This window comes from Battus philenor, unplaced genomic scaffold (genome assembly GCF_028537555.1).
Source record: "Battus philenor isolate CCGP_79_NKW_IND1 unplaced genomic scaffold, ilBatPhil1.0.hap1 SCAF_17, whole genome shotgun sequence".
NCBI lineage: Eukaryota > Metazoa > Arthropoda > Insecta > Lepidoptera > Papilionidae > Battus > Battus philenor.
This window is the reverse complement of record NW_027181679.1, coordinates 3235467-3251829: the sequence shown is the minus strand read 5'-3', so window position 1 is coordinate 3251829 and position 16363 is coordinate 3235467. Positions and strand designations below refer to the sequence as shown.

The window sequence follows — 16363 nt, the reverse complement described above, 5'->3', positions numbered from 1 at the left end:
TATAATTAGCACTTATTTGTGACGCAATGCAATTGTCAATTTAAATTATTTCGAATTAATAGGCTAGAGAATGTTCTTATAACTCAAGGTATAAATCGTAAGGTTAAAGGAAAATTTTATTTTAACTGCAGAAGATATAAGATAAATATTCGTAATAAAAAAATATTGTGCGCATTACTAGGGGTAGTATTGAAGAAAGATCTTTGTAATGGTGTTTCTAAAGAAATGTTTTTGTAAATAAATCTATTGTTGTAGTGTTTTAATGTTTGTTTAATTTGAAATATTGTAATTTTATCAGCAACATTATCAGAAAACATGTATGATGTTTAATTAAATATTGAAGTATTAAATATGATGTATCATCCTACCAAAAGTTACTTGTAAAATAATCCGTTCCAAATTTATTTGCGTACGCGCAATTTTGTTCCGAGAATTCTTTCATCACAAACGATTGTCGGTGCTCGGCTAATTCGGAATATTTTGACAAGGAGTCTTCTACTTTCTTCAGCACGTCGCCATGTAGTTTTTCCTTGTTTCGCGACAAGACCCAAGTGAACACTGTGAACAAATAAAATAAATACTGTTAAGAAATATATATATATATTAAGTAAGAAAAAGACCAATATTTAGCCACTTCCGCACATGCAGTGGTAGTCGTGCAATAAAATGCACCGCCCGCCAGCCAGAAAATCACACAATGTGTTATGTTACACCGATTAGTGCCAAACACAGAGCCTAATTCCATTAAATATATATATTTATAAATATATATAAAGAAGTATATATATATTAACTATTCTCCTTTATTGCTCGATTCTACTCAAACTGTTATATCTAAGTAGAAAATACGATAAAAATTTCTAAAAAGTGTAAAACATTTATGACACGATTGTACACAGTCATACATTTAAATAAATATAAGGAAATAGAAAAGTACATAAAGATAACACTAAATATAAAGACAGGCCTTTTGCAACGTTCTCTAGTAACCATAAAATTGGTGATACCTTTATTGGTAACTGTGTTCGCGTTTGCAATAAAATTGAGACCCAAGTACTTCATGCGTCTCAATTATTAAGTAATAAAAAAAAATTTTTAAACTTCTGGTAGATCAACTGTGGGTTTGCCCAAAAGTATGTCTCTCTTTATGCCTTATACTTTGGGTACCACTGGAAACGCACATTGGTAGAAGACCTGTCTGAAGGTATTGAGGAAGATGTTCCATAGTACCATAAAGTTGGCCAGTCAAGTTGGATTCGACGATTGATATCTTTCTCATAATCGGACTTATCTAGTTTGTCCGGTTACGAATATTGATTTTAATTCAACAGACCAAACTCTATTTAAAAACTGTGAACTTAAATATATCTTTAATTTAAGTAATGATTAATCTCTCTCTTGGACTGACATCATAACCAAAAAAAAAAACACTACCTTACCGAAAACAAATTAAATATATTTTTTTCCGTAACTGTTTTTATTTTCTTCCATATACAATACCTAATTTTTTATTACAGTTATGTTGAAGTTCGTTAATTTTAATTTGGACAGTATTGTAAAATTAATTCGGAAGCATGTTTTACTGGATCATATCCATACATATTGTTTTGCAGATATTTTCAGTGCAGGGAGAGCATACGTAATAAAACTTTCATTATAAATGACTGTTTAATTTGTTTATTTATGTATTAATATTCATAAACGTTTATTTATACTTTACGACTCATTGGCCTACCTCTTCTACGTCTACCTTAGACGGCCCACGAGGTAGACAGTTGACCTTGAAACTTGGGAATGAATTGATGTAACTATACATCTGTGTAAATAATAATAAGAAATTTTTATTGAGTTTGTAGGTTTTTCTTAGATTGGGACGATCCGAGAGCTTTATTTAAAGTTTAAGAACATGTTATTATCCATATAACTCCTTATGTAAGTTCATTCGTCGATTCATCGATTTTTGTTTCAACATCATCGACATCATTTCAGCCATAGAATGTCGTCTGCTGAACATCGGCCTCTTTCGTAGATTTTCAACAAGACCAGATGGAGGTAGCCATCCTTTTAGGTCGATTTACGCTGCGCTTGTCGGTTAGAAAGGACCGAAATTTAAAGCTTCGGAGGTCATGTTTTGTGCGCTATGTGTCATGCCCACTGTTCCTTTTATTTACCAATTTGGCTGGGCTACATCGGTAGCTTTTGTTAGTCTAGGAATCTCCTCATTTGTGATTAGATCTCGTAGAGAAATCGAGTACGTAGTCCTCTCGATGGTTCGTTGAGTGACTATAAGCGTAGCGATGATCTAAGAGTGGGAGACCACGTTTTTATTTACTTTCTTGGTTAGTCCTGCTTGCTCTTGATGTTGTGGCGATCTTTAGAATAGAAATATCGCTCTTAGCTTATCCGAACGTTCATTGTTAAATATGTATGGGATCGCACCTACCTTACGCGTGCGTTCATTGTTAACCGTACTCAGAATCGCATCTACCTTACAAGAGTTCATTGCTAAATATGTACGAGATCGCACCTACCTTACGCGTGCGTTCATTGTTAACCGTACTCAGAATCGCACCTACCTTACAAGAGTTCATTGCTAAATAGGTACGAGATCGCACCTACCTTACGCGTGCGTTCATTGTTAACCGTACTCAGAATCGCACCTACCTTACAAGAGTTCATTGCTAAATAGGTACGAGATCGCACCTACCTTACGCAAGCGTTCATTGCTAACTCTGCGCGGGATCGCACCTACCTTACGCGTGCGTTCATTGTTAACTATGCACGGGATCGCACCTACCTTACGCGAGCGTTCATTGTTAACTCTACTCGGAATCGCACCTACCTTACGCGTGCGTTCATTGTTAAATATGTACGGGATCGCACCTACCTTACGAGAGTTCATTGTTAAATTTGCTCGGGTGCTAAACGCATGATTCTTTTTTCCCAACTCATTTGCAACCCATCGAACGAGTTAGTGAACAAACGGACATTAGCAACATTGTAATTGATCATAGCGGTAAATATTACAAAGTATGAGTCCCAATATAAAGAGAAATATGTCACACTGTTGTACAATATAATTTTCATAAATATGGTTATTTTTAATACGAGGCGTAATTAGAATAAAACAATAAGAATTAGTGTTGGTACAGACGAGTTTATTGACAGTTGATTTGTTATGATTGATATGCAAATAAAATTAAAAACTACTACTATATACGTTAAAATGAGCTTTTGTTTCATTAAAATATTCTCTATATGCGTCAAAAGGACTACGCATCTATTTATGGTATAGTTAACTTTTTATTTCCTATGTTTCATAAAGCATTTTTATATATACATATCAACAATTTGCGTCATTGTAAATTATTTTTGTCCTTTATTAGTCTGCTCTGTTTCCTGCTTCGCGTGACTTGTTTGTTGTTTAGCAAATTATTGTCGTTTTTTTTCTGACTATGCGATATTTATTTACTCACTTTGGGCTCACATGAAAAAGCATTAACATTAAAACGAGTGTTTTATACTTGATATGTTTGTACTTTCAACAATATTTTTTGCGAAGATGGGTAAGTATATATGTTTAGGTATGTGTATAAAGTAGTCTTTTAGAAATCCCTCGAATTAAAACCGATCAATGAATTATTGATTATTGAATTTTAAATATTTCATCCATTTTATTTTTTATTTATTTTTTGTTTTTGTTTTTGATGTCCACCGGGGCTTTAAGGTTACATAGAGACCACAGATGGGCAAGTTTTTTTATGACCAGACTTACACTGCTGTCCTAGTGGCATTTAAAGATTTCGCGAGTGGGAGGGGATGGCGATGTGCGCACTTAGCCAAGAAACTTCTTTTAAGGTTGCAAAGCTCCAGAGCTCCTTGGAGAATCTTGACTTGAACCACTACATACTAAAAAAGCAAAATTAAAAAAGCATCTTCCGACAACCTTGTGAAGGTACGCTATACGCAGATCGCTTCCAACTGGTTCTATAGGAAATCTCTGGGAGGCCTATGTCCAGTAGTGGACATCCTGCGTCCGAAATGATGATGATGATAATAATCCATTTACTTTTATTTTAATGGAGTTATATTAATAAACTACAATAATATTTTAAATTATGTCACATTTAAATAAATTTTCATTTATCGTATTCGCTGGTAAATCAATACTGGAACGAAAATGTCAAACTTTTATATAAATTTATTTGACTGTTAAAAAAAGAAAATTTAACATATAAAAAGGGGCTAAAGAAGAAGTAGAAACGGTAGTATTACGGAAAACATCGATTTTTTGCTGATTTATTTATTGGATTTATTTACCAAAGAAAGTAAGAAAAGGACCAATATATAGCTACTTCCGCCATGCAGCAGTAGTCGTGCAATAAAGTGCACCGCCCGCCAGCCCGCTGATAAATGCGCATGCAACAAACAATGCGAATTACACAACTACCACCGTTAAATCACTCAACACGTGTTTCATCCCTCCACGGGGCATCCTCAGGAGTAATGTTACACCGTATTAGTGCCAAACACAGAGTGAGACAAAGAGATTACCAAAGAAAGACAGAGCGAATCAAATAACAATCAGATCAAGATTAACTGCGTATTATAAAGAATAAAGTACACAGTTAAAATATCTTATAAGCCGACAGTCTTTAGTCTACCTTAAAAAAATTGCCTCGATGCCTGCGCTGAACGCATCTAGCGACTTACCGCGACGGTAACTGTCGTCGATCTATCTAATGAGGGGCCTGCCCACGTCGCATCTACTCGAGAACCTTTCGGTTCCAAATTAAAATATAATAGAGGCAAATAAGGAGAACTCAAAATAATAACCCGACTCTAATCAATCTGTTGATCAGTTTGCTTGCGTAGCATTCTCAAGCACTTCGACAACAATGCATGGATGAGCTCAGAAAATCTAAAAAGGCTTATAGTTGTCAGCAATATAGAAGGTAGAAGTACCGGTGGATGGTCATCTACTCGTTGCAAGCTTGTGTAAGGCTCCATGAACCTTTCGAAAAAGCCTGGAGGAAAATGGTAGCGGAGACTGACATATTTTGACCACGATCATGGTAATGACACGACTTAAAAGAAGTAAACAATAAATCGTATGCAAATATTATAAGAAAGTAACTTAATATGAACTAATTAATTTCGTTCCTAATGTTGATGCCCAGTTGTATACCCTGTCCCTTTTACTTACAAAAGTTTGGCTGAAATAGCGCTATATTATTTGTGTATAACAGATAAAATATAATGCAAAAGAAGCATATAAATACCGTAATGTGTTCGTTGTTTCTTCTTCAAAGTCTTGCAAGTATAGGCGATGGCGTAGCCATCGTAGTCGGTTGATAGAATGAAAAACGGAAATTGTAGTACTTTATCTGAAAAAAAAAATCTTTTTTAGTATTTTATTATAGTATGTTTTGACTCATCTAGTTATATCTGTAACTATGAGGTTTATAAACTTGAAATTAAGTAAAAATATTTCTTTTTTTGTATAGAAATCAGCTAAGAACGAATTTAACGAAAAAAATACACAAGGAGTGTTGCGGACGCTCCAAAAAAAGCATATGTTCTAACTATATTATATTATATTAAAATATTATTCTTATAGGTAAAGAACTTACGCAGAAATTTTTTTAGCTATATAACATTCCGAAGAATCGATTGTATTAAATTAAAAAGAAACAAACGCATAAAAATTTCTTTCTCGAATGTTAGACACCCTTAATTAAATATAAAACACGTGGTGATATTTTAAACTATGTAGACTCTATCGTGTTCTTGGATGTCAAAATAAATTCTTAACTTAAATGGAGGCCTCACATTGACTCTCTTGCGGTCAGGATTAGTGCTGCAGCTTATGCCGTTACGAAGATAAAACGCTGCTCTGATATTGATATTGCAAGGATTTCTTTTAGTTATTTTCACATCATTATGTCCTATGGATTGAGGCTTAGGAGTAGAGATACGGATGTTGAAAATGTATTTGTCTTACAAAAAGCCTTCCGAGCTGTTCACGGATTAGGATTGGGAATCTCTTTAAGAATTCGGTTTAAAAAGGTTAATTTTCTTACAGTGGCCATAAAATATACATATTATATAATAATTTAGAATACTACAATAATCATAATAAATAGGGAACGTCCATAGTGTGTTTACAAAGCGTCGTGAAAAATTGTAAAAAGTTTCGACAACAAAAAGTTTTTAAGTCATTTGTAATAAACGCAATTATATTTTTAATAAATATTATGCTACCATTAAATAAATTCAAAATGCATATTGAAAATAAATTAAAGGAAAAAGTTTATTATTATTTTTGAATAATATAAATCCTTGGGAGTGAAGTCGCGTGATTATTTGATTTTAAGGTATATCTGGTAAAATGTATGTGTATAAATCTGTTTTAAACTTTATTAAAATATGTATTTTTATGAAGTTACTTTCCGCTTCTTCTCCACAACTATAACACTTTGCGAACTAGAGTAGAGTCAAAATTAAAATAGATTAAAAAATAAATAGATAATAAGTTAACCATCAGTAAGAAGTTAAAAGTATCTATAGACCGTGCGCGCGACACAAATCGGGTAATATATTAATAAATAATCATTTTTACCAAAACTTTGACATGCTCTTGCATTTTAATTTATGTACTTTTTAATTCATCTCTTCGTTTATCTCACATGCATCATAATGTGTACTCTTAAAACCATCTCTTGTGGTATTAATTCAAATGCTAATACATACAAAGTGTTTTGAAAGAGGTAAAAAAACTTTAAAGAGGTTAATGCTTAGCTTATTTGTTAGCAAAAACTTCAAAGCATTTACTACTACACCTATTTCTAATCATTCATTATGAAATGATCACTCTTAAAAATAATACGTTAAATTATTTTTTCTATTTTAATTAAAAAAGGTAATAAATTCTAGCAGTACAGTCTGCTAGGAATTCGCAGCAATTCGAATTTTGTTAACTCATTCTCTTACTAAATTATCATTACGTAATTTATTATTTCTAAAACTATGGATTTTTAGATTGCAAGTAACATATGTTAAATGTTGGCAAATGAACTATATGTTTATCTTTTTAAAGTACGTACATAACCAGAAACAGTAACATCAATGACCAATCACCCTGTTTATACGGATAGAATTTAAATAAACTATAATCTAAACATGTATACAGGTGTTTGAATTTGCTTACCACCGTCCTCATGGCTGACAATAAACTGAGCCTTTTTTCCAGCATCAAATGTTGGATCAACTCGTGCGAAATATGATTTCTGGGTGCGATTTCCCTGGTCCATATCAACGTATGTTTCTCTTAGTGTATACCCAAGGTTATCTTCCTGGAAGTCCAGAGTTGCGCAATCGTAGATTGGACGACCATCGCTAGCGTAACTAGCTACATTGTACCAAACACCTGAAAACTAGTGTCAATAATAATTAGTGATCATTTTAAATACCACACAAGCTGTTTGATTTTGGAATGATTTATCGTTGAATACAAGACGTGCTAACCTATTTTTTGAAAAAAACAGTTAAGAACTATTTTCTAGACCTATGGTTATTTATCTGTTGATTCATTTCTTTTTCTTCTTCTGTTTCTCTATTCTTTCTAACGCATGTGCGATTCAAATCAATTTGAAGTTTTTATTTATTATCGTGTAATATTTATTAATTCTATTATACTGTTATATGTATTATTACTTATTCATTATAAATATATATGTTATATACATATACATGTATGTCTACGTATATTTTGTACACTTTAACTACCTATCATTTATACTTCTACCTATTCCATACTATGGTTGTCTGTAAGAGATTGCTTCGTGTGATACGACCGCTCATTATACTATTTTGTTTATTAATATGAAACTATTTAAATTTATTCATGCGATTAGGATAATGAATTTTAAAAAATATATATTCCATACGACACGTCATAAACCAGATAATCTGAAACAGTTGGTTGAACGGCAAAATATCAAAGCCGATGTAAATGGCTTGGCCATTCAGATATGGACAAGGATCCTCAGTTCTTAATAGATGAATCTTGAAGAAACATAAAATATATAGAATTAATGCAGTGGAAAAAAAAACAAATTAGTTATAGTATCCGGCATCTGATTTGGCACAAAGAGAACTCAGGGTAACGGCAAAGATTGACTGGGGTTTATAAGCTATGTCTTCATTGCAAAGTACTATGAAGAGATATGACAGATCGTACATGTATATAACATAATTATAAAGGATAATGTTTATAAAACATTAACCACAGCAATGGAAATGAAAATAGAAAGGAAAATTGAAAATACTGAAAATTGTATTTCAAAAATGCATGAATGAAAGGAACTGTCTGTTAATATTACAAATGACTTCACAAAGCATCTTTGCCCTATTAGAAAACATAACATGTTTTAGAATAATGAAATGATTTCCTTTCATTTCCTAATAGATGAAACTGATGATGGATTATAGGTTGTGAAAGCTTTAAAGTTCATCTGTCAGTAACTTTAAAGCTGTTTTTTTATTTATTTACACATTATTACGATAAAAACGAAAAATGTGTAAAAAATAAACGAAAAGGGTGTTGTAGCAAAATAACATACGTAATAACTAAAAAAAGAAAAAAAATTATATATAGGTACAAGAGGCAGTCTTATCGCTCGAGGCAATCTATTCCAGAAGAAGGAGAGGTCACATTTATACCCTTTTTCTATCGCTTTGTACAAAGCGATATTATTATATTACTTTTAAATATGTTACATTAATTTATTTTTATTCTATTGTATTGCGACAGGCCAATTATTTCTGGTAGTCCAGACTCTGTAGGGACTGATAGTAAACAATAATTATTTTAATACAAAGTAAATCAAATTTTGATTTTTTTTTACTTTATTATCATTACATTATTTATTATTTTTGAAACTATTGATTTATGAATAGGCTATACATTCACTCTTATAAAGTTTTTATATCTACAGTTATTAGTAATCATAAATTACGTAATGATAATTTAGTAAGAGAGAGTTTTTTTTTAATTCTAATCACTCCGAATTCCTAGCAGACTGTACTGCTAGAATTTATAATCCTATTTATTTAAAATTGAAAAAAAAATAATTAAGTTAACTTATTTGAGAGTGATCATTTTACACAAAATGATTAGAAATAGATGCAGTAAATGATTTAAAGTTTTTTGCTAGCAAATAAGCTATCCATTTATCTCTTTAAAGATTTTACACCTAAAACCAATCAACTTGCATTTGGTCTTTGAGACATTAGAAATGTTTTGATCATGTTAATTCAATAGACTTGATTATATTACCTCTATCTCTGTACAAAATCTTTACTATTGATTATTGGAACACAGGAGCTGTAGCTACTAAAGACATCTGTAAAAGTGTTCACAATAAAGAACTCTAGTGAGTTTGTGGTGGCCTCTTTTATATAAGGTCATATTTGGAATCATCTTAGTGACGTATTTTAGTTTGAAGTAATCCATTATAAGGGAGCCAAATTATATTGTAGTTTACACGAAATTATGTTTTTTGGTACTCCTATCTTTTACGATCTTATTTTAAAAAAGTATATGTAAAATAATAAAGTAAATGAATAATACAAGTACTTATAAGAGAATCTTGCATTTATTAATGAATAATAAGGAAAGACAAGTAGTAGATATACGAAGTAGCCGACACTAAGTACAAGACTACTACCACTTATCCCTAAAGTTGGTCGTCCGCTCACCGCTCACGGCGTTTCTGTGTCGTGCGGTGCAATGTACATATGCATGTTTAAATTAATGGTATAAACAATAATAAAGAAGTTTAATCTGATTAAAATAAGCCATGGTGACCTTTTTAATATGGAATTTTAAAAAGTAAAGCAATTACATTTTTATACATAGTAATAGACACTGACCTAAGAAAAATATTAATATTTTAAAGGGCCAGGTGGACTTCGCTGAGGTCGTCGGTGGAGGTCCAAAAGGTGTGAAAGTTGTGACGGCAGGCGACATGGAATGCAAAACATATGCCCCGTGGGGCTTCAATTTCTGACCAATCACAAGGTGGACATGACCTTGGTGAACCGATTTTATTGAAAAATCTATGGTAAAGACCATATATCCAACAGAAGTAATAATAATGAGGTGAAAGTCGTATAAAATTAATTAAACTGAACGTAATTTTACCTTAGTATAGTCCAAGTTCTCTTGTATCTTGACACTCGGACATTCCCCGGGCAAAGTAAACTCGGCTCCGATAACGGTGTTAGTTAAATAAAAACAAATGATTATAAATATCATTGTTATTGCGTTTAAAAATAAAAAAATAACAAGTTAACTGCACGAGACTGAGCTATGAAATGATGATTGGGTCGCATCCCACGCAATAATTATCCAATGACATGACCCCCGTCTGCTCGTAAAGACGATTCACGTTGAAATTGGTCTTTGAATTGAACTATGTAGGGTGACGTCTATATAAGCTTCCTTTGATTTTTACGTCTGTCTGTACAATTACCTTGACATATTGAGTTAAATATACTTCTATATTATATAAAACAAAGTCGTATTAGTTACACCATCTATAAATCTAGAACAGGTTGATTAATTTTTGCATTATTTTCGGATTTTTGGATTTATCTTTGTCCGGAATAAAATAATAACTACTAAAATTTATTTATTAAACAAATTTTCATAATAAAAATATCAATCAATATATATATATATATATATATATATATATATATATATATATATATATATATATATATATATATATATATATATATACATTTTTTAGGTGTCAATTTTAAAATTAGAAATCTATTTAATTATTTATTGAATGTTAGACGACTTAGACTTCGCCGGGTACATTAATTTACTTATAAATTAAGACACCCACAGTTTATTTTTTCATTCATCTTTTCAAAGATGAGTTTTCTTAGATATTTAGATCAAAAATTGGATTACAATTCTTAGAAAAAGCTCTGACTTTTATAGTCTCATAAGGTATTTCTTTTTAAATACATTTTCTGGGAATTAGTAGCTTTTAATATGTAGTCAACGATCTATGTTTAAGCTGAACATGTAAAATTAGATATTGTCATACATAATAGTATTTCAGATTAAGTCTTTATTTCATATTAAGAATCATTATAAATTTAAAAATTTGAATTTTTATTTGTCATAACTATTTAGGAAATGTTTCATTACAAATTCACGTCGTCCTCGTGAAGTCATAAATATCAGAATTTTTTTAACCTGGAATGTAATCTATTTACCATCTGTGATTTTGAATTATGATTATTTTTTTACATACAATAGCACTTCTCAGTAATCTTTTAATATTCCTTGTATCATAGTCCTCACTGTTGAGTATCGTGACACATTTTGGAAGGTTTATCGTGCACTTTGTTATGCCATGTAACGGTTTTTGGTGGTGTTTATTGTTTCGGCTATTGTGGTATCGAATGTGATTCGGACTTGATCAGGCACGTGGTTACCATTTTGTGGTTTTTCTTAATTGTCACCATCATCGTTGACTATGTGACCAAGATATTAAAAAATGCGCTTTTTGGGTAAAGCGGAAAGGCGACTAGACACTTCCATATGTATTGATTCTGTGGTTCCACAAGTATCGGCCTTTTTAATAAAGGTATCTTTATGGTATTCAAGATTAGTGTAATAGATACTGAGAAGTTTATCCTGAGAATTAAATAAACAAACCGCCATTTGAAATAATATTATTATTTATTTTCCTGTGTATTGAATTTTATTCCAATATTCCTCGAAATGCTTATGACAATTTTTTATTCTCGGGATTAGCGATGCTATTAAAATAATAAACAGAGATAACCTTTAACTTATTTATCAATAATAACTCCTAGGTATTTGTTGATTACGTTACAGAAGTCGAAGAGAAACAGACGTTAAACAAAATGCAAACATTAAAAACAATAATTGTTTTAATTTGTTTGAAATGTGTCTGCGCGTATTTTACACTACCAGGCGAGTGTCCTAAAGACGTGACATTGAAGGATGATTTCAATTTGGCTGCGGTACGTATTTTATGATATATGTTACAAATTCAATTGTTTTTTGAAAATTTTTGAATTAGGAAGTTATTTTGAATTCATTGTATCCTATAAATCAACTCAAGCCCAAATCTAGTGCTTAGCACCATATTTAAGATAAAAAATAACTTTTTAATCAGACCGGCTATTAAAGTTGTATGAAATATTAATTTCTAATTCAAGATTGAACAAAAATTGATGTATTTTTCAAAAATCAGGCAATTGAAGAATGAATTTTGTGAAAATGTCCAAAAAAAATGTCAGAAAATTGAAAAGTCAAAAATAAAATCAGGAGGCGTACAAAATTCATTTCATTGGAAGTAATAATGTTGAAAATACGTGACATGATTTTTGAACAAACTTTTTGAATACTGACGTTGATTTATGGGACACTCTGTATATTGTGTAATTCATAATATCTTTCTAGTTTGAAGGTCCCTGGTACCAAGCATACCATTATTCAAGCGACGGTCAAACTTTAAGCAACTGTTCTATGGTTGAAGTACTATCTAATCCTAGAGGAATTTTTGTAAACTATTCAAGAATCGACCGCGGACTATTCCATCGGTATAGTATTGGAAAATTGGAGCTAAACAAAGTGAAATATAATAGAATGAACACTGACTCGCCTTTGCTTAAAGTAAAATTTTATTTTGAAAATGCACCGAGGAGATGTGAGTTTATATTTCTATTTTTAATTTTGTAAATCCTATGACTTTAGAGCCTGATTAACAACTATAGACGACTCGTTTATATCTACTTAGTCATGTTCGTCAAATCATTAACTAAAAATACATTTGTACTTTATAAATGATTTAGTTCATATGGTTAATGTGAACATGGCTTTCTAATTTACTATGGTGTAATTGGTCACGTGGTGAGACACAGTTACAGCGATGTGTAGGTATTTTATAATAGAAAAACTCTGGGTAGACTGACTAGATGCGGGAAAAAAATACTCCCATACTGAACTGAAAGATGGTCGCTGGGGGTGATAGGGTCTAGAATGGAGAGAGCCGGCAAGTGTAGCGTTGGATGTCCACCCACGTTAATGGAGTCGGAAGACGCACGATATTCAAGAACCATATGTGTAGTAGTGGATATTCTACGGTTTCCAACCATTTATAATTATGATGATAGCGATATCATTTTAAGTAAGAAAAGGGCCAATATATAAATAACTACTTCCGCCATGCAGCAGTAGTCGTGCAATAAAGTGCACCGCCCGCCAGCCCGCTGATAAATGCGCATGTGGCAAACAATGCAAATTACACAACTACCACCGTTAAATCACTCCGTGGCGGAAGTAGCTATGTATTGGTCCTTTTCGTACTTTGTATGGACTTCCGCAAAGTAACGCCTAAATCAATTAGATATTTTAATTATATTATGTTATAATCTGATTCTTCTTTCTCTCAATTTAGTCTCTTCTAGTAGTCTACTAATAAGTGGTCACTATAAATGATCTAAAGTGTAGATAACAGTAAGAATAAACGAATGACTTGTAAAAACTTTATATAAACTTAACTATATACTCGATCTAAAACTCTTTGATATCAGATCGTAAATTTAAAAAGTCAGCCATTTTAAAGCCGCGTCAGAGAGTTTAAACTGTCGTTTAGTTTAATAGTATGCAAATAGAACGGGCTGTTCTACGTAACTAACCCTTTGTTCGTGTCCATTGGAAAAATAACACTTACAGGTGTTTTAATCTGTTTTGTAACATTAACGCTTTGAAATCTATTCCTGGAGTGTATAAATTGCTGAATTAAAGTAAATCTAAGACGATATGCATTATCAGTATTATTAAACTCTTATGTGCCATTATCCATCTTAGTCTTTTTTAAATTCTTACGGCCTCTGTGTAACACCATAGGAAACAGATTGAGAGTTGCATGATTGTTCCATATGGAATATTTGTATCACGCTTATTGTTTTTGATGATGGTGCCGCTGCTAGCTCGGAGGGGTATTACAGCTTCATCGGTAAACAGTTCACGAAACTGAAGGCTCCGTGAACTTAAAAAAAAGTTACTGGATCGATCGTTCTATGATGATCGCACGAAGGCAGCAGACTATACATGAGAGTGCGGTTTAGTATGGCAGCAAGAAGTACTCGGCGATTGAAAGTGGGATATGGATCCTACCTCGGATTGCACCCGCTGTGCATGATTGCCGCCTCCTACGGAAACGATTCGGATTTTAAGATGTCTAATCCTTGATTTTGATGCAGCGTACGTATTTACATGTGTGATGTGTCGCGGGTAGGCTTTTATAGACAGAATTACATGGCCATAATATTCCAAAGGGTTCCGCGTCGTATCAAATGGCACGCCTGTCGTTTGTTGTGGCGACGTTTGTCCGTTGTGGTGTTTCTTGAAGCGAATTGTGGGTTACAGCGGCGTTCTTTAAGGCAAGTCACGTGTCAAACAAGACGGTTGTTCGCACAAAGCAGGACCCGCGGGTTAACACTTGTGCAATAGCTTTCAATGTGGTAGTGATTCAATAACCTATCGATTTATAAATATCGTAATAATAATAAAAATAATAAAAACTCGTTTTGTATTTATTTCTTTTTTTTTCCAGTAAGAGAAAGAAAATACGAGTTTAGTGTTTTGGCGACCAACTACAAACACTATGCAACGGCCTATACCTGTCAGTACAGTCCGTTGATCAATAAGCATTACAGTAAGATATGTTTGATTTTTTTTAACAAATTTTATTATAGTACCCTGAATTTGAATTGGCAAGTTGAGTGAACTATTAAACTAGGTACGGTAAGGTTTTTAAATTACTAAGCTGTCAGATTACTGTGCGATAAAGACAACGCTGTACAAGCTGGTACTACTAGCTGAAGTTTTACTCTTCCACACTGTATAAAACATATATTTATATGTATATATAACATGATAATATAAAGATAACGCTTAGATAGACTTGGAATTCATTCTTAAATTATTGGAATGCGAACAGGTGTTGTAGCAAATCAAAAATATGTATTCCTTTAAAGCAATTTAAATATTAGGGGGATTGGAAAGTAATGTCATTTCTGTCTACATATTTTACAGAAAAACCTATTGATTTTTACCGCTTCGGCATTAAAAATTTGTATACTAGATAACAAAAGATTTTTGATAACGAAGGTAAATATATTGTTGATTAAATATAAAGGCTTGTTAAAAATGTAGTCGTGTGAATTTAACTTAACAAAGCGACATTACTTTCCGGTCCATCTGACATATATAGTAAACATTTTATTGCGTTCAGAGGTTTAATAACTTTTGTTCACAATTAGTATATGCATAGACATAAATTTAGGCCAATTCAATATTGTACACAACTTTATTTATAATTATTATGAATTGTTTATATATGCTTAGATAATATAAAAAATATAATCGCTACTATAAAACCATTTGTTACTCTTTATAATATTTGATTTTTTATTTAAACGGTTTTGTTTAGTTCGACCCGTACGGAATTTGTTTATTTGGGTCAAAATTAGAAATTGAAATTTAAGCACCTTCCCGTTGTCAGATTAATCCGAAATTTGGTACACATATTTAATTTAGATGACAATACAATATAATATAATCAATAACATTATAAATCTAAGATGGCCGCCGATACAAAATGGCGGATTACATTTTAAGGAAAAATCCTTAACCACCTCAATATGGGTATCAAATGAAAGGGCTACACTAGTAAAACACGATGATTATGTCAAAATTTAAAATTCAAGATGGACGCCGTTCCAATATGGCGGACTAGGTACATATTTTTCCACAACCACCACAATATGGGTATCAAAAAACCGTTTAACTTAAAAGTTTTTTAAATGTATTTATTTTGCTTTCAGTTCATGTATGGATTCTTTCACGGCATTCAATATTGAATGACGTATCAAAGGAACTGGCTCTGAAGCCTCTGTCGCAAATAGGAGTTGAACCTGGAAATGTTATCAAAGATAACTGGGACAAGTGCGAGCCCAAATATTACGAAGATCGTGAGACAGAGCCAGTGACGTTTAGATATGCGGTACCAATTTAAAAACATATCGTTCTATTAAAGAGTTTAATTTGACAAATTAGTTATCATATAACGTGAATATTTGTTTTTGTATTTCTATATTCAAATATTCACAGAATTCTGTTTTAATAAAAAAATTTATCTCGCACTGTGTACTGTTCAATAATAAAATGAAAGTTCTTTTACGTTTTGCTGCATTTTTTGCGGAAGTGTACCTAAATTAAAATCAGCGGAGTTGATTA

General features: G+C 32.0%; 2 protein-coding genes across 2 annotated transcripts; one reads left to right on the top strand and one right to left on the bottom strand.

Moving 5' to 3' along the window:
* Positions 1–338: 338 nt before the first annotated feature.
* Positions 339–10446, bottom strand: LOC137919924 (insecticyanin-A-like). Its single transcript, XM_068763146.1, has 4 exons — positions 10208–10446; positions 7211–7436; positions 5283–5387; positions 339–558 (listed from the first exon to the last, which is right to left on the bottom strand). The coding sequence occupies exons 1-4, from the start codon at positions 10319–10321 to the stop codon at positions 365–367; spliced, it is 639 nt and encodes a 212-aa protein (XP_068619247.1). The 5' UTR covers positions 10322–10446; the 3' UTR covers positions 339–364.
* Positions 10447–11932: 1486 nt separating this feature from the next.
* On the top strand, positions 11933–16359 carry LOC137919928 (insecticyanin-A-like). Its single transcript, XM_068763150.1, has 4 exons — positions 11933–12078; positions 12521–12767; positions 14679–14780; positions 15952–16359. Exons 1-4 carry the CDS (start codon positions 11959–11961, stop codon positions 16140–16142), a joined length of 660 nt encoding a protein of 219 aa, XP_068619251.1. The 5' UTR covers positions 11933–11958; the 3' UTR covers positions 16143–16359.
* Positions 16360–16363: the final 4 nt, after the last annotated feature.

Excerpts from the sequence above, each read along its gene's own strand:
- LOC137919924 (XM_068763146.1), bottom strand. The coding sequence starts at position 10,321 with ATGATATTTATAATCATTTGTTTTTATTTAACTAACACCGTTATCGGA. Across the intron at positions 7,437-10,207 it reads AGAACTTGGACTATACTAAG|TTTTCAGGTGTTTGGTACAA; the intron begins GTAAAATTACGT and ends TATTGACACTAG. Across the intron at positions 559-5,282 it reads GAAACAACGAACACATTACG|TGTTCACTTGGGTCTTGTCG; the intron begins GTATTTATATGC and ends ATTTGTTCACAG.
- LOC137919928 (XM_068763150.1), top strand. The coding sequence starts at position 11,959 with ATGCAAACATTAAAAACAATAATTGTTTTAATTTGTTTGAAATGTGTC. Across the intron at positions 12,079-12,520 it reads ATGATTTCAATTTGGCTGCG|TTTGAAGGTCCCTGGTACCA; the intron begins GTACGTATTTTA and ends ATATCTTTCTAG. Across the intron at positions 12,768-14,678 it reads TGAAAATGCACCGAGGAGAT|TAAGAGAAAGAAAATACGAG; the intron begins GTGAGTTTATAT and ends TTTTTTTTCCAG.